Genomic DNA, 17,148 nt, shown 5'->3' with positions numbered 1-17,148 from the left:
TGTGACAATCAAACGTTATGCAACATAGATGTTTAGGGTACAAAATAGTTATGCAGACAGCGCACATGAAAGCTGGCCAGGTCCTTATGCAAGGTACAAATATGTACTAAGGAAATGTAATATTGTACTAAATGGGCTAAAAATGGTGACGAAAGGCGCCACCTAAGTAAGTCAAGGTAGCTATGTATACAGTATATGGCCAAATTATAAGCTTTGCAACTATAGCGCTAGTGCGAGGTAGATCTACCAGTTAAAATATGATGCAGACTAGACAAGCAATTACTCCTAATAAGTAAGGCAATACAAATATGAATGTAATATGATCCACCCTGTCCTATAACCACTCTCTTAATGAGATAAACACAGGTTGAACATGTCCTGAGTAACTGCAATGTCTAAGGTAAAAGATATGTATAAGTTATAACTGTTATCAGTAACTTAACTGTCTGCAGACCATGTAGAGAAGAGAGTGAGTGACCACATGTGTGTCCCTTATAAACAGGTACCAGCCTAGGTACTTTCAATGGTAACCTAATTAGCATGTGTATAGAAATAAAGTGCTACTGATGGAAAATTCCATCAATGCAATCTGGATTACTCTAGCCAGAAACTTACTGTATTAGAGGGGGTAAGTAAACAAACAAAGTTGACCAGTATAATATGGTCACTACACACTAACCAAAACCCTTCCATGGCATTGGTTTTATCGAGTCCAGCAGTAGACAGTTCTTACAATTAATCTATAAAAAAAAAACATCTACACATCAGTTAGCATCAAAAAGCTTCTATGACATCATGTACCTTCAGTCAGCCTACCTATAAATATATCATATACAGTAATGTGTCTCTTTGTCTGTAGAATCTGCTATTGTAATGTTAGACTTACAACAAGCAATATTAAACAAGATGGACTTCTCTTCACAATTTTACAAACGTAAGATGGTGAAGTTGTCATAGCCCTTAAACTGAAAACAAGGACTCCCATTTCTACTCCCATTCTACTTAGCAACAACAGAAGGTATATGTAGCCTATCCTTCAAACTACATGATACATATATTCTTCCTAATCTGTTACCTGTTGATTCTAAGGTAATAGACTCTCAACACAGCAAAAGTTATAAGTGTATAAATGGGGACTTGCGATTTAACTTGTCAATATACAGTAGTTGTGTGCGCCGGTTTGTGGCTGCACCCTATGGGAAGTCCCCGGGGACACGTGGTTGTGGTGCCCCAGGAGAGATTGATTGAATTGTGCACACTTTGGTGTGTAGATCTGTGTGACAAGTTACCAATGACCAAGGCTAATAGCACCTTTGAACAATTTCTGTTGACTTTGGCGCTATATAAATGTCTTCTGATTGATTGATTGAAAAGTTAAGTTGGTTTTCTTATGATTTTGCCCTTTTGTTTTACATTTCGCAAGAGAAATGAAACATAAAATAAACTGAAGAATTATAAATTAGTACTTTTATTTTATTCCAGGTGAAGTGTTGATGCTGAGGTAAGGTACTCGCTGAAGTTTTGTACCATGTCTACTCCAGCAGACAGTTTAAATTCAAATACCTCACAAAGTGAGGACATTGTGATTGGTCGATCTGGATCTCCCATGGCGTCAGAGTTTTTACAAGAGTACAGGTCAAGAAGTATATCGCCCTCACCTAAACAATCTATTGTCTTCAATAGAGACAGTGACGCAGGTAATGTGTACCTTAGCCTCATTGTAGCCATCAAAATGCTATGTTTATATAGACATATTTCTTGGTTTATAGTATTTGCTCTAAAGTGCAGAATTTTCTCTTCATGATTGCTGCAGATCATTCAACTTAACTGCTCAAAATGATGTGACTTCAAACTGCCAAACACCTATTCTGTTTGGTGATATCAGTGACTGGCAGTTAGGATGTATATTTTAGATACCGGTACAGTATGTAGTTCTCAAATAAGGCTTATAGCATTTTATTTAAATTTTCTTGGGAATAGATTAAGTTTTTTAATTCTGAAAGATTTCTCACATATGTATAATGGCACGGTTGTCAAAATTTAGATTTCAGTGAACCACATTTTAACAAAGGCTGGTATCACAACATTTGTGGTCGTGGTTAAAACTGAATATTTATCCGGTAAATCAAAGTGGATTCTCACTCTAAAATTTCCAGTAATCATAGTAGACAATCACATGAGATTATCAGATTTAGACAACTTCATATTGCTATCTCAATATTAATATATTTGTATTGTAGATGGTGGTTTCTGCACATTGCATTCATCAAAATGAGGTATAAATTTTGTCATGTTTGGAAGTACATGAATACTGAATGAGAACATTTAATACTAGTCTTCCTGCGGAGACAAATGAAGAGTGCACCAACAGAGGAGCCATAGGTTGTAGTTTGTGTCGGCATTTGGGATTATAGATGTTTCTTTACTTGTATTATTTATTTTACAGGTCTTGGTCATCTCACTGAGCTAAGACAACGTATCAATGGCTTAGAAGAACAACGACTGCAGTTGACAACCACTCACAATGAACAGGTAACAGCTCTGGAAATTCTACCAACAGCTGTCCTTGACAGCAATGGGAATCTTCTGTAAAATAAGATAATTTGCGGGAACTTCTCATTCACCTATTGTACCTAAATGTGTGCAGTTTGTTGACTTCTCATTAAATTTGGTTTGTGTTATCACTGTAGTGGAATTTCAAGGCTGTCATCTGAGTTGGTAGGCCTTGTAATGGTAAATGTGATTGGAATTGAGCAAAGTAAGTTTTAGCCAGAGCGGAATTTCTCTTGAAATCCCTGCCTGCCGCATTCCGGGTTGTATTGAATGAAACTACGTCCTTAGGTGTTCTGTAGCAGATTGGTGTTAAATCTGTATTAATTCTTTTAAATTTATACTCCTTGTGTGAAGATTACCAATCTTGAAGGTGATGTTGCATTATGGCGGGCACAGGCTGAGAGAGGAGAAGCCAGCAAACAGAAGCTAGAATATGAGTTAGCTGTCCTCAAGAAGGCTCTGGCTAGAGAGAAAGAGTCTGCCAGAAGTAAGGAACATGAAATGAAGAAAAATCTGCAACAGCATGAAGGTATACAAGCTTGTTCTGCCATCAGCATAATATAAATGAGCAAATAAATTACCTACTGTAGCAATACTCACAAAGGCAATAGTTACTGATTGGTAACTATATTTTTTATAAATGTATGCAAAAATGTAACTGCAAAAACAACTGAGAAAGATTTTGGTAATGTCTGCAGTCACTGATGGAACCCAGATATTGAAGTTCAAAAGTATATAGAATGGTAATTCATCAATCTAGAATGCTTGATCTAAAACAGGCATTGGAAAGTGAAGTGGGTTGGAAGGGATTTACCAGATTTCTAAAAAACATGCATGAAATCAAACAAACGATAGCAACACTATGATAAGACGTGGTTACCTTTTAATTTTATTTTGTCTCAGAGAAGTATTCAAGTGATGGTTACCCACCTTTTCTCAACTTTCCTGAGTATTAAAACAGAAATCAACATTCTAAACATTTGCCTTTATTATGCTATTATTAACTTTCATAGCAGGTTCAAGGGTTAGACAAAAGTTAATTTGGTAGTGCTGTTCACATAAAATACTTCCTTTTTTTCTTCAAGAAACTAAAATAACATCCAATAAGTTCATTGCCTTCACCTAAATTTAAAACAATAAAACCAGGGGATTTCTGCAGCAGGGTTGATCTGTGTAAAAGAAACCTGCTCTCAATTTTCTCCACAGGAATGAACAATGAACTGGCTACAAAGGCAGAAGAGTTATCGAAGACATTGCAGTTACGTGATAAGGAGACGCGGCAGGTTGTAGAAGCTTTCAAGAAAGAAGTCAACCAAAAGGTCAATATGTTATGAGATAAATGAATTTCAAACCAATTACCGATTGTAACAATTTTAGTATCCTAAACTGGCAGTTGAGAACCCCTGTATCTTGTTCCTAGCTTTAAAACATATTTGTTTGAAGGCAAATTATTTCATGTAAGATATAACCTGTTAGTCCATAAAACTGACTGACAGTGGGTGATCTATGGAGTCACTGTGTTCTGCAGAGGTTTATTTTCAGTTATAACCTTGTTGACTTCTCTTTGAAATGGGTTAGAATTATTATCTTGGCCTGCAACACTTATTATTGTACTCTGAATTCAAGGTTCTCGAACAGAGTGAAAGAAAGTTGGTGCCGAAAGTGCCAGTCATATTGATGGTTGGATTATTAAAAAGTGTCATTTCAAAGTTCTTTGATTTACTCATGAATTGTTTAAAAAATATATTGAATTTACTGTTCTTGAATCTTTTAATTTACAGGAATCAGAAGTGAAACGTTTAAGAGATGAGAACGAAAGACTCAGAAAGGACAAGGAACAGATCGAAAATGTCTTTGCTGAGCAAGAAAAGTAAGAAACGCGTTCTTCCGTAACAAGGGAATAGGGTACCAGCCCATTTCCTTGGCTAACGTTACTTACCATGCACTTAAATTTGAAATGTTCTTGTTCAATTTTTGACCAGCAAAATCACAGTTTGACTGAGAGCTGGCATTGAAGAATGTTATTTGCTGAATTTAAACAGAGCATCAGAAATACCCTCAAACCATTTGTAGCCGCAATTTAATTTCTGTCTAGTGTGCTTAGTAAATTATTCTCCTTTGCACTTGGGTTTTTTATTTGTGCTGACAACCTATTTGTTGTTACTAAGCAACAAATGTCATATGTTTGTGTTAATATAATAGTTTGCCTGTCAGTGGCAAGTGGAGTAGTCCAGTTCCATATTATGAAATAATTTTAATATCTTATCTACCTAAATGGATTAGTTAGTTTAAGGTTATACTTAGTCTTTGGAATTTTTCACTGTTTTGTGTTGTTGTATATTATCTCTGTTTTCTACTTTGTATCATTATGGTTTACAACCCGCAATACAGAAGGAAACAATACAATAAAGAAGGAAATATTTTATTACAACAACCGTTTTAATATTCCTGCCGGTCATATGCTTGGAAAAGAATAAGCTGTACAGATTTAGACTAGTGTTCGGTGAGTTTTAATCGGTGGGTCTCGTATAACCTCGGCAGATGAATCATCGTAAACTTTATTTCCATTTTGTTCACCCACAGCTTGTATTCAGATGCCCAGGAGAAGCTTGCCAACCTCCGGATGGAGAGGGACACGCAGACGGAGAGTGTACGCAGACAGTTAAAGGACCTGCATTATTCCGCAGAGAGAGAGGAACGATTTAAGAAGGAAATGGAGGTTGGTTTTTGTAAAAAATTAAAATAAATACTTCTGAACGTTTCCCTTAATCCTCCTTTCTGTGTTTGTGTCTCTTTTTTCAGTCTGCCTATGCAAAATAATCCTGTTATTTAAAATGAAAGCATAAAACCCTGTAACTTTTCTTCTGTTTATGGCAAACACAAGATATTTGTGTAGATGAGGATGTAGATGTGTGAATATGTTTTATGCTTCCTCCCTCTTTTGTAATTGAGTTTCTAGCTGTTTAACCATCTATGATGCAAACTTTTGTATCATTAAAGTTTGAGAGGAGATGGATTCGTTATATTTGCCAACATTTGAAGCTGAACTTTGAGGTCATATGAGGTCATAGTTTCTACTAAGACCAAACAGTCAATCATATTTGTATACAGGTTGTGTTTCAACTATATGTTATATACGCTTTGGTACCACTCAGTCTTGAGAGAATAATATGATTCATATTTTGTCAAAATTTTTAAATTCCAGTTTGATTTCTTTAAGACCCAAAGTGTTAGTGTACATGAAGAAATAATAGTTTTTGTTATATTCAAGAAAATTATGACCACAACTGTTCTGTTTTAAAATGGCTTTGTATATCTTGTTAGATGATATTTCGTTATTGACATTTCATTGTCTTCATACTACCCCCCCCTCTCCCGACCGTTTCCACTCTTGCTCGCCACCCATAAGGTTGCCTTGACGAAGATAAAGACATTGGAGGAGAATACAGAGGCAGAGAGAGCAGCTCATCTAGAGACAAAGTTCAACTCTGAGCTGATTCAGGTAAGTGACAAACATTTGATACCCTAAAGCAGTTTGTTGCTGCCATCAAATTACATTCATAAAGATACTATATTGTCTATCTTATAGGCATTTGTCTATGATACCTTGGTGTTTCTGACAGAAGTCTTATTTTCACACTACACTCATTCTCAGATGGGATTAAAATTCCCCCCCATCACTCCTGATTTCATAGGTCTGAGATGGAAGTAAGACTGACAGTCAGGGGGGGTAGGAAGCTTCCAAAAAGTGAGGGCGCACAACATCAGAAGGGCACTTTCTCATTCCACAACCACTACTCTTTATACTATAAACCGATACACACTGGCCATATCACTTAAATATATATAATGTGTTAGTATGCTATCAATACTATTTATTGAGATTGTTTATTGTTAACCGTGCTACAAAAAGATATGGGATGCCATTTTAAAAATAGCATGTACAGACTAAAAATAAATTATTAAATAAAATATTAAAATTAACAAAGGCTTAAGATATCCAAAAGACAGTTCTTCATCAAAGGGGCACATTTCATTTGCCAGTAGTGCACATTTGCTAGTTTGGAAAAAGTGGGGGCACGTGCCCCCCTTCCCCCCCGGCTCCTACCCCCTGCTTACAGTGCAATTGTTTGGGGAGTAGTTAAGATACATATATATCTATGCTTATGGGAAACATACATATTCATACTTTATAGCCAGTTTCTTTATTTAAACAAACATTGCAAAGTTATAATATAGTGAACTTGTTTTGTTTTTAATTTTATTAAACCTCTCCTGGAAGTACCTCTTTCCAAATATGTTTCTAGCTAAGTTATGCTATTCACCAATCACCATGAATGGATTTCTTGTTCTGGTACATTTTTGTAAGTAATTTATTGTTTTCCTTCCTATTTATATGTCTTTCCATTCTTCACAGTTAAGAGTGAGAGATTTACAAGGTGCCTTGGAAGTCGAGAAGGCTGCTCACAGCGAACTGATCTTGAAATCGGAATCAATGTCAAAGCAAATCAGGTGTTTATTTTTTACTATGAACGAAACATCTAAATTGCAATTTCTAACGCATACAGTACAGGAGGGGGTGGGTTATTGTGGTAAAAGGTTGAGTGAGGGTTTGAGATGTTCAATATGTTCATCTTAATATAAATAGTAAGGGAGTATGTAAGGTTTAATGACTGCTTTGAAATTAAATAATACATATTCAAGATTTAAATAAGCATTTGGAATGTGCATATTAAAAGCAAATGCAATGCATCCTTGGTGAAGTCAAGTCTACTTTGCCTGAAAAGGGTACACATGCCAAAAGATGTATATTCATATATATATATATATATCACTTCCATTAAAACATATAAACCTCTCCTGTCACATATATTGCCTTGTGTACATAATATCTTGTTTTGTCATTTGCATTCATGCCACAACAGATGTTTACAAACCTCAAGAAAATCTGGTGTTTGCAAATGAAGTAGGAAGTACAAAGGAAAGCATTGCCTTAGTTACATAAGCGGACCTAACATGGAGTGAATTATGGTTATAGGGTTTGTAAAGAAATGTGACAAAGTACTTTAAATTTATGGCAAAATGGAAAAATAGAGTTAAGTTTATAAGTCCAGTATGCATACAGAAATAGCTTACACAGTGACTGCAGTTAAATGCACCATAGGTTGAATCAACTACTCGAATGTACTGTAATGTTGTAAAGTTTAGTTTTCTTCTTACATTCTATTTCATTTTTTTGTTTGGTCTTCCATTTTCATGTTACCACAGTGACCTGGAAACGTTGTACAGCAAAGAAAAATTATCTGCAAGCGACTTAAAAAGCCAACTAGAAAGGTAAACGTTTTTTATTACAACATGGTGTTAATAATATCAGGAACTAACTGAATTCATATACATTTTAGTTCCGTCATATTTATGGATCACTAACTCGACAGGCAACAGTTCAGCAGTGTTGTTGACTCGAGTCAATGATTTGGACTTGAGTCAGACTCAAGTCACATTTTATTTTTATTTCTCTTTTTTTACTTTTCTTGGCGATAAAATGAAATGACGTGTGACTTGATTTGAATTCATTGGACTTGTTTCACAAGAACGTTCGGCTGCTCTGCGATCCACAAAATGACCATCGTAGAATTTTACTTGCATCAAAGCATTGCAGTTGAGCCCACTGATGCATGTCATCCAACCATACTGTCATTGATCACTTTACAGAGATGCCTCAGCTGTTGATTTTCAGTCGGCATAAATCTATAGTATGACTTGATAAGTTGATGTTATATTGTGAAATTGTGACTTGACTTGCAATGAAGAGGAATGACTTGTGACTTGACTTGGCCAAAAAGGACTTGGTTACAACACTGTTTCATATTAGATAGCTAGGAAAGCTCAGATGACTTGGACTACAAATGGAAAGTTTGGCCTCCATGTTACCATTTTATTCTGTTTAGCGGGTATTTTTCTGTCTGTATAGTGGAGGTCCATGCTGAAATTTCACTGAGGTCAATCATTATTATTTTCGTGCAGAGTTCAGAGTGAGTGTACTTCAGTAAGAAGCAGGCTTTCAGCTGAGGTGGAAGGGAAACATGTGATGGTAACAGACATGTCTGAACAACTGCAAATACACCAAGAAAGCTTCGCAGAGCTCAAAGAGGAACTTAAGAAAGTGAGTCACATATTCTTAACTGTAGTAACAGTAGAAAAGTATTTCCTGCATTGGAGAGGTGTTTTTAAAAAATGTATGTTTTACCAAAACTTTTGTAGTATAATAAATTTAAGACCATTAATTGCAAGAAAAGTTAATATCCAAATGTTGATATCATTGTTAATTTTCTTCTGTCAAGTTTCTTCACACTATCTTTCATTTGGGACTATAAAAAGCTGAATGGCAATTAGGCAGTTCTATAATTTAAGGGTCCCAAATTCTTGTCATTTATGGTGTCCCCATCAAGACTGTGATTCCCAATTTCTGTTAAATTATTTCACCTCATACTAGAAACAAAGGAAGAGGATGGAAAGGTTTTGCTCAACAAATACATCACTCTGAAATAATTTAACCTTTGTCAAATATTGCAGAAGTTTTCAAGGAAAAAGTTCAAACACGAGGGGTTTGTGTGTGGCAGGGATAACCAAGAATGTTGTTTAGCGACATCAAAAAGTTGGAGCCCTGACTTAATGAATGATTGATATTAGTGTAGACTCAAAGCTTGCTGTTATTATTTAATTAATTTATGGATAAATGCATCACTGTGGGTCAGAAGAAACACCTCATAGTGTTTGTACAGAATATTAAGTTGTTTTTTCAGAGTGAAAATGCTACGGAATGGAATCAAGTAATGTCAGTGAAGTCATGCAAAATGATACAGGCTGTTTGAACATTGCTTTTTGTTCTTTGTGTAAAAGTAAGTTGGCCTGACGTTTCGATCCTAGCAGGATCTAACGTCAGGCCAACTTACGTATACACATTCTCTTACACAGGCTCTCTAGTGGATTAGCAGTTTGCTAACAGCTTTATTTAATTTTTTTTTTAATTTTTTTTTTGTTCTTATCAATCATTACATTGACATCAATCTTGATAACTATTGCTCCATAATTTTTATGTCCTTTCCATTCTCTCGTAACAATTGATTCTACTCTAGGCCAAGAAGAGGCAGGCGTATTTAGAAGAAACCTACGGTGGGTGCATGAAAGAACTGGAGTTACTCATCGACAATGTCCAGCAAATGAATCAACCTATCGGTAAGAGAGGTAGAGGGAAGCAGAGAGATACGCCGTCTCCTTCAGAAGTATTGGAGACCTTGAGGCAGTTGACCACCGATTTCCAAAAGAGATTAAACCTTGCATCCAAGGAGGTAACTCTATTAGAGTTTATTTTGCATTGTTATTGCTATTGTTACTGTATTGTTATTTGCATTGCATTGTTTGCATGAGTTATTTTGCATTTGGGAAGTTAAAAAATACCTATGTTTGAGTTCTGTTGTTCCTTATGCATATCTGTTAACTTCTTATTTCATTTTACATTTGTTTGATTTTTTTCATTCAGTTAAATTTACTGATCTCCAACCAAATTGAAGGGCACTAATACATTCAACGTGTGTGATTTGGATGTTTTGTTATGGAGCGGTTTTGCTTGGTTATGTAGGCGCAGTGTTGAATATCATCCATGGTAGCATCATAATAGCTGTAACTAACTTTGTTTAAGAATTAAGACAGCTGTTCTTTGGTTGAGGAAATGCCTTTTCCTCATTGTCATTGGTAATGATTGATTTTCTTATCTTGCCATATGTGTAGGTGGGGAAGATGGGTGAGGAGTGTGGGGGGATTAGTGCTGGCCCTCTTGTTATGACTGTCTTTGGGTATATATTGGCATACGTACAATTAGAATATATTTTCTGTCACAGAAATTGCGTAACTTTGTCTCATATTATCCTCTCTACATAGGTCACAAGACTAAAGACAGCATGCGAGAAGATGAACAGCGAGTGTGAACGTTACAAGGAGATTATGTGGGAGCAAGATAAGACTAACAAGGTACTCAAAGAGAAAACATTCCTGACTTACTCATATTTTGCTCTGGACAGGAGCAAAGACATTTATGGTTAGAGCAGGAATTCGAACCAATGACCTCTGTCTGGCTACCTAGGGATCGCAAGGGCTGGATAGCTCTGTTGGTATAGCACTGGGATTGTAACCAGGTCAGGGGTCACTGGTTCGAATCCTGTTCTGGCCATGAATGTCTTTTGCTGTTTGCCATTGTCTAAACTTTTCTCAGTCAGTTTTCCATTATTCATGTACATTTTAATGTGTCATTTCTGTAGCCTAATACTGGTTAAGAGGCTTGTGAAGTTTGTGCCTCGGTAAAGATCTGCCTCTCATGTTAGATATGCTTCTCATTTCTGGTTTCGTGTAAAGTAAGTTGGCCTGACGTTTCGATCCTAGCTGGATCTTCTTCAGAGGCTGGAGAAGATCCTGCTAGGATCGAAACGTCAGGCCAACTTACTTTTACACATTCTCTTACACAGGCTCTCTAGTGGATAAGCAGTTTGCTAACAGTTTTATTTTACTTTCATTTCTGGTTTCAGCGGTTCTGACCCGTATGTGTGTAACTGTGTGATCTTGACGAGGACCAAATATTTGTCCCGCTTTTCTTCCTTTGACTCTGTACCCACATTGTTTGAATTACTCTTAAGCCTAAGGAACTATGTGCCATCCAAATGTAAAACCACAAGTCACACAGTAACCTCCTTGGGAGGTCATTTCTTGTTTAGGAGATTCATTACTGCTTCAGTGTTCGCTCATCACTTTTGTTGGTTCCATGTGTTAAATTTATTCCTAAATTTGGAAGGTTGTCGTATGGAGGTAGCTGACAAAAAAACTTTAACACATAAATCAATCAGTAATTTCTTCAAAATGGATCATAAAAGTTACTGGTTATATAAGACAAACCAGATATGTAGCAGGGGCATAAACTTGTTAGCTGTTCAGTGATCAAACAGTTGGTGTTTAGGACCTTGAGGCAAGTGCCACGTTTGGTGCCTTGAGACAAAGCTATCAGAAATCGGATGCTTTTGCACCTCAACCTGTTGGCACCTTGGGTTCCTTGGACCAAGTGGCGCATGGTTACGGGCTGGTAAAACTGATAGGCCATTCCGTCCTTGCCTGGCAGCAATTTTCATAATCAGAATGCTCTGGTTTTCATCATCTTTCATAGTAGCTGTGTTTCTGTTGACTGTTCTATTTATATCAAGTCTGATGTGTATTCTGTACGATCAGTTCAGTTAGTATTTGTAATAAATGTTTAAATAAGAGTATCGCCGCTCTACAGGATTTGCAGAAGAAACTGACAGTCTCTACCAAAGAACTGGAGAAGGTTCGCCACTCCCTCAACGAGCACCAGACTCAGTCCTCTGCGTTTAAAGTGGCCCTCCAGAGGGCAGAACAGGACCATTACTCAGAGAAGAACAAAGGCCAGGACCTAGCCGAAGAGTTTATCCGACAACTGAAGAGTCATGAGGACAAACTGGAGGTACTATTTATATTCTAACCTGAGGATCTAACTGTTAGAGTGTAATAGCCTATCAGGCTAACTGTTAGAGTGTTATAGCCTAGGTAGAGTGTAATAGCCTATCACCTCAATCCTACACTGTTAGAAAAGGGCTAAAACTAAAAATTGCCTTAGTTAGAGGCCTTTGACATTGCTGGAACCCTTGCATCTATAGATGCAACCAGGGTTTAGTCAGCCTTAAGTATCATGATATCAGGCTTGATCTTGCATACAAGAGCTCCACAGTGCCTGCTAACCAAGAAGGTGTGGGGTCAGTAACTGGATTTACTAAGTTAGCTAGTTAATGACAATAATCCTTCAATCTTCTCTCCCAATTCTTAACTTAACTTAGTTAGTAGATCTAAAGCCTGATGTTGATACTTTCTTCAAAGAGTGAGGGACTTTCTTTAGGGATCGAGCAACAACATTTGCTATTGCGCTAATGTTTGTTAAAAATATCATGTATATACTGTACGGTGCTCATGCATATGCATATATCAAGATGTTATAAGATTTGAAAGCCAGCTATGTTTAGGCATTCTTTTTCTTTTTTTCAACTTCGTTGTGATGTCTTCTTTTACAGAACAGAAAAGTTTACCTGCATGGCCTGTATGAGCGAATCCGGTCAGGTCCAACCATTCCAGGCCTCACTGTGGTCAGTCTGTCCGACCCAGATTGGGACCAGTTAACCGGTGTGGTTCAGGACCAAATAGCTGCTCTCATGCATGCGTTTAACCAGGCAAATCAGAAGGCAAGTTACATGTATAGCAAACATGTGTATCAATTTATATGTTTACAGTTTATGTATAATGTTTGTAACATGTACTAGTTATTGAAGTTGGATTTTGTGTTGGTTTCTGACACTATGCCATTTTGACTAAGCCATAATGCTCTTGCATAATAGTAACATCATCCCTCAGTTTAACCAAGAGATCTACTTCGTAACCAATTCCAGAGAGCATTGCATCGTAATGCGGAAGTATAAGGCATGTGCTCTGTCAAAACAGGATACCAAAGAATAAGTTGAGTGTCTAAAACTTGGTAAATGTATCTTGGGATTTATGAATTTGTATAATTTACCAAAGTCGTGAATCATTTTGTTTCAAGGTATCGAAATTAACAAGTTCAATCAGGCATAAAGAGGAACTTCTCCACAAAACACAGGAAGCTCATGAAGATAGCTTAAATAAATTAAAAGAGACAGAGAAGAAGAGAGAGGAGGAGTGGACTTCACAGAGGAAGAAGATGGAGAAACATTACGAGAGGCAGCTGGCTGATCTTAGGAATAAAGCCGAGGTAAAATAATGCTGGAATTTGAATTCATTATAGTTCAATGATGTCATGCAATTTTAGATGCACACTTGACTTGACTAAGGCACCATATCATAACAGGAAGCTGCAGTAAGGCTGAATCAATATCAAACAATGCAGACTTGACTTGACTAAGGCACCATGTCATAAAGAGAAGCTGCAGTAAGGCTGAATCAATATCAAACAATGCACACTTGACTTGACTAAGGCACTATGTCATAAAGAGAAACTGCAGTAAGGCTGAATCAATATCAAATAATGCACACTTGACTTGACTAAGGCACTATATCATAACAGGAAGCTGCAGTAAGGCTGAATCAATATCAAACAATGCACACTTGACTTGACTAAGGCACCATGTCATAAAGAGAAACTGCAGTAAGGCTGAATCAATATCAAATAATGCACACTTGACTTGACTAAGGCACTATGTCATAAAGAGAAACTGCAGTAAGGCTGAATCAATATCAAACAATGCACACTTGACTTGACTAAGGCACTATGTCATAAAGAGAAACTGCAGTAAGGCTGAATCAATATCAAACAATGCACACTTGACTTGACTAAGGCACCATGTCATAAAGAGAAACTGCAGTAAGGCTGAATCAATATCAAATAATGCACACTTGACTTGACTAAGGCACTATGTCATAAAGAGAAACTGTAGTATGGCTTAATCAATATCAAATAATGCACACTTGACTAAGGCACTATATCATAACAGGAAGCTGCAGTAAGGCTGAATCAATATCAAACAATGCACACTTGACTTGACTAAGGCACTATGTCATAAAGAGAAACTGCAGTAAGGCTGAATCAATATCAAATAATGCACACTTGACTTGACTAAGGCACTATATCATAACAGGAAGCTGCAGTAAGGCTGAATCAATATCAAACAATGCACACTTGACTTGACTAAGGCACCATGTCATAAAGAGAAACTGCAGTAAGGCTGAATCAATATCAAATAATGCACACTTGACTTGACTAAGGCACTATGTCATAAAGAGAAACTGCAGTAAGGCTGAATCAATATCAAACAATGCACACTTGACTTGACTAAGGCACTATGTCATAAAGAGAAACTGCAGTAAGGCTGAATCAATATCAAACAATGCACACTTGACTTGACTAAGGCACCATGTCATAAAGAGAAACTGCAGTAAGGCTGAATCAATATCAAATAATGCACACTTGACTTGACTAAGGCACTATGTCATAAAGAGAAACTGTAGTATGGCTTAATCAATATCAAATAATGCACACTTGACTAAGGCACTATATCATAACAGGAAGCTGCAGTAAGGCTGAATCAATATCAAACAATGCACACTTGACTTGACTAAGGCACTATGTCATAAAGAGAAACTGTAGTATGGCTTAATCAATATCAAATAATGCACACTTGACTAAGGCACTATATCATAACAGGAAGCTGCAGTAAGGCTGAATCAATATCAAACAATGCACACTTGACTTGACTAAGGCACTATGTCATAAAGAGAAACTGCAGTAAGGCTGAATCAATATCAAACAATGCAGATTATCTCTAAAGACCAGTAGTGCCAATTGTGTGACCCTGCAGGATGCTGTTACCCCCTCCTCCCCATCTTCCCCCCTCCCCCATCACCCTGGTTTTGACACTGCCTAATTAGGTGTTGACTGTAATGAGTGATATGAGATGTGCTCATGTTAAGCTTGGATAGGTTTGTATTTTTTGCCCACCTTAGGGAGGGGTTAATACCAGAAAACTGCTTACTAAACCTGTTTTTTTTTTTAAATGTTCTTAGATTGGGTACTACAAGTCGCACTACCGCGATCATAGGGTATTTTTGTGATTAAGGACTATATCAATGTTAAAGGTAGTGGAAATGTCTCATATCGAAATAGAATACAGGACTTTTATCTTATGATGCTAAAGCAGCCACATGTACATGTGGGAGAAGTCCAATGGCTTATAACTTACACTCCAAATCGAGTGGCTATCGAATCTACAGTTGTTAGCTCATGTTAGGTTTCATTGCTTCAAATGCCACTGCCTATATCCACTTTACCATAGCACCAGTGGACAGTGTTCTTCAAACTGGTTGTCATCCCGTATTAGGCATTAATGTCTATGCTCTTTCAAATAAATCAGAAAATATTCAGTTATTGCATCGGTTGAGCATATTTGTGCCCTTTCTGTGAAAAGACCATGAACAGTAAGACGTGGCAATGTCTAGTTAGAAATACACATGCACTGTGTACCCGAGTCTCTGCACATATAACAGCTATATTATTCATTCGATAGACTTTGTTTTCATTCCATCTTTTTGTTGTCATTTTCTCATTATTTATTAGAAAACAGAAGAAAACGCTCAGCAGGCCTGGAGTAGTATGCAGACCGCGACCACGGTGAAAAGTGAACTCGAAGAAAACTGCAGACATTACAGAAAACAGCTGGAAGAGAGCCAAGGGCATCTACATAGCGCCCTCACTGGCTGCAGCCTTCTCATCGGATCACTCTTAGCTTACAGAGCTCAAATAGCAGAGTTAATCAGCGAGAGAGACTTATTGATGCGACAGATCTCGAGGTTCGACGGTTTCAAACGTCAACTCGAGGAGTTTGTGTCCGCCGTTTCCAGTACCATGGAGAATCACGGGAGAGGTTCTACCAAGCTTCATTCACTGTTAACATTTAGGAAGTTAGTCATCACAGTCATTGCTGCCAACAGGTAAATAAGTACTCACCAGAGAACAAAAGATGTATTCATGTTTAAGGGAATGGTTTGTAAAACTTCGTAAATATTGCAAAATTGTCTTCTTTGTTTTGGCTTGCTTTTATCCAGTTTTAGCTTTAAAGCATATGCCATAAAATGTCTGTCAGTGGTAAAGACGTACGTTCATACAGCTCGGATACTGCTTTTTTTTCTTTTTTTTTCCAAGCTCAGATACTGTTTAATGTATCCCCTAAACCCTGGACATATTACAACTACAAACAGGGATTGGCTAATGATCGAATCAATTATTTGAAATATTTGTAAAATAATGTAGACAGTTAGTAACATTGCAAAAATTTGAGCTAAATTGTGAAGTTAATATAGTTTCCACTGTGCTTTTAATGCCCACGATTGATCAGGGTACTTATGCCACTTTTCATGTTGTCCTGGTCCTATTTAATGACTTATGTAGTCTTAACACTAATTTGATTACTCTAAGATTGTTTTATTATTTATTTATTTTTTTACAGAATACGACACCTTGCATCTTCAAGAACAGGTAAACAACAGACTAGTCCACCTTCTACAGACCAAGCTGTGGTTTTACCACTTATTATCTGGCCACCTTGTCTTAACTCTGGTGAGATCTTTAAATTCTGACTAATATAACAAGTTATGGTTTAGAAAACTTCCCTTAGACAAAAATATATAGAGATGTCCACTCAGTTTGTTTGTTTCACAGAGAGAGTGATGTCTTCTTTGTATTTTTTTTTCCAATTTGATTTGTATGGTTGGATGAATGTTTGCAGCTTCTGACATTTCAAGAAATTGTTTCTGACTTTAAATCTCTCTATTGCTAACTTATGTCTGTATTTCCTGATGCAATTTTTGAAGTTTCAGTATTGCGATTTGGATCCTGAAACTAATGGGAGAATTTGTGTAATTTAGTTTAACTTGTTTCGTTTCAACACTCTTTATTTGGTTGTTTCTGTGTGTTACTGTTACAAAAGTCCCTATGAAATTAACACTACTCAATGACAG

The 17,148-nt window shown here is 36.8% G+C and overlaps 1 protein-coding gene across 1 annotated transcript in view; it reads left to right on the top strand.

The window, feature by feature from the left end:
• Positions 1 to 17,148, top strand: part of LOC139979049 (coiled-coil domain-containing protein 171-like) — a 28,164-nt gene that overhangs the window by 1,115 nt on the left and 9,901 nt on the right. Inside the window, exons 2-18 of the mRNA XM_071989688.1 lie at positions 1,483 to 1,697; positions 2,447 to 2,532; positions 2,908 to 3,082; positions 3,760 to 3,872; positions 4,335 to 4,423; positions 5,137 to 5,272; positions 5,963 to 6,055; positions 6,971 to 7,065; positions 7,822 to 7,887; positions 8,578 to 8,716; positions 9,690 to 9,902; positions 10,492 to 10,581; positions 11,876 to 12,076; positions 12,678 to 12,845; positions 13,202 to 13,390; positions 15,749 to 16,122; positions 16,638 to 16,747. Of these exons, the coding sequence (XP_071845789.1) occupies positions 1,529 to 1,697; positions 2,447 to 2,532; positions 2,908 to 3,082; positions 3,760 to 3,872; positions 4,335 to 4,423; positions 5,137 to 5,272; positions 5,963 to 6,055; positions 6,971 to 7,065; positions 7,822 to 7,887; positions 8,578 to 8,716; positions 9,690 to 9,902; positions 10,492 to 10,581; positions 11,876 to 12,076; positions 12,678 to 12,845; positions 13,202 to 13,390; positions 15,749 to 16,122; positions 16,638 to 16,747 (2,506 nt within the window). The 5' untranslated portion in view covers positions 1,483 to 1,528. The remainder of the gene's footprint in view (positions 1 to 1,482; positions 1,698 to 2,446; positions 2,533 to 2,907; positions 3,083 to 3,759; positions 3,873 to 4,334; positions 4,424 to 5,136; positions 5,273 to 5,962; positions 6,056 to 6,970; positions 7,066 to 7,821; positions 7,888 to 8,577; positions 8,717 to 9,689; positions 9,903 to 10,491; positions 10,582 to 11,875; positions 12,077 to 12,677; positions 12,846 to 13,201; positions 13,391 to 15,748; positions 16,123 to 16,637; positions 16,748 to 17,148) is intronic.

The sequence above is a fragment of the Apostichopus japonicus genome, chromosome 13 (assembly GCF_037975245.1).
Source record: "Apostichopus japonicus isolate 1M-3 chromosome 13, ASM3797524v1, whole genome shotgun sequence".
Taxonomy (NCBI): Eukaryota; Metazoa; Echinodermata; class Holothuroidea; order Aspidochirotida; family Stichopodidae; genus Apostichopus; species Apostichopus japonicus.
Note: the sequence above shows the minus strand (reverse complement) of the source record. Positions and strands in the feature narration are given on the sequence as shown.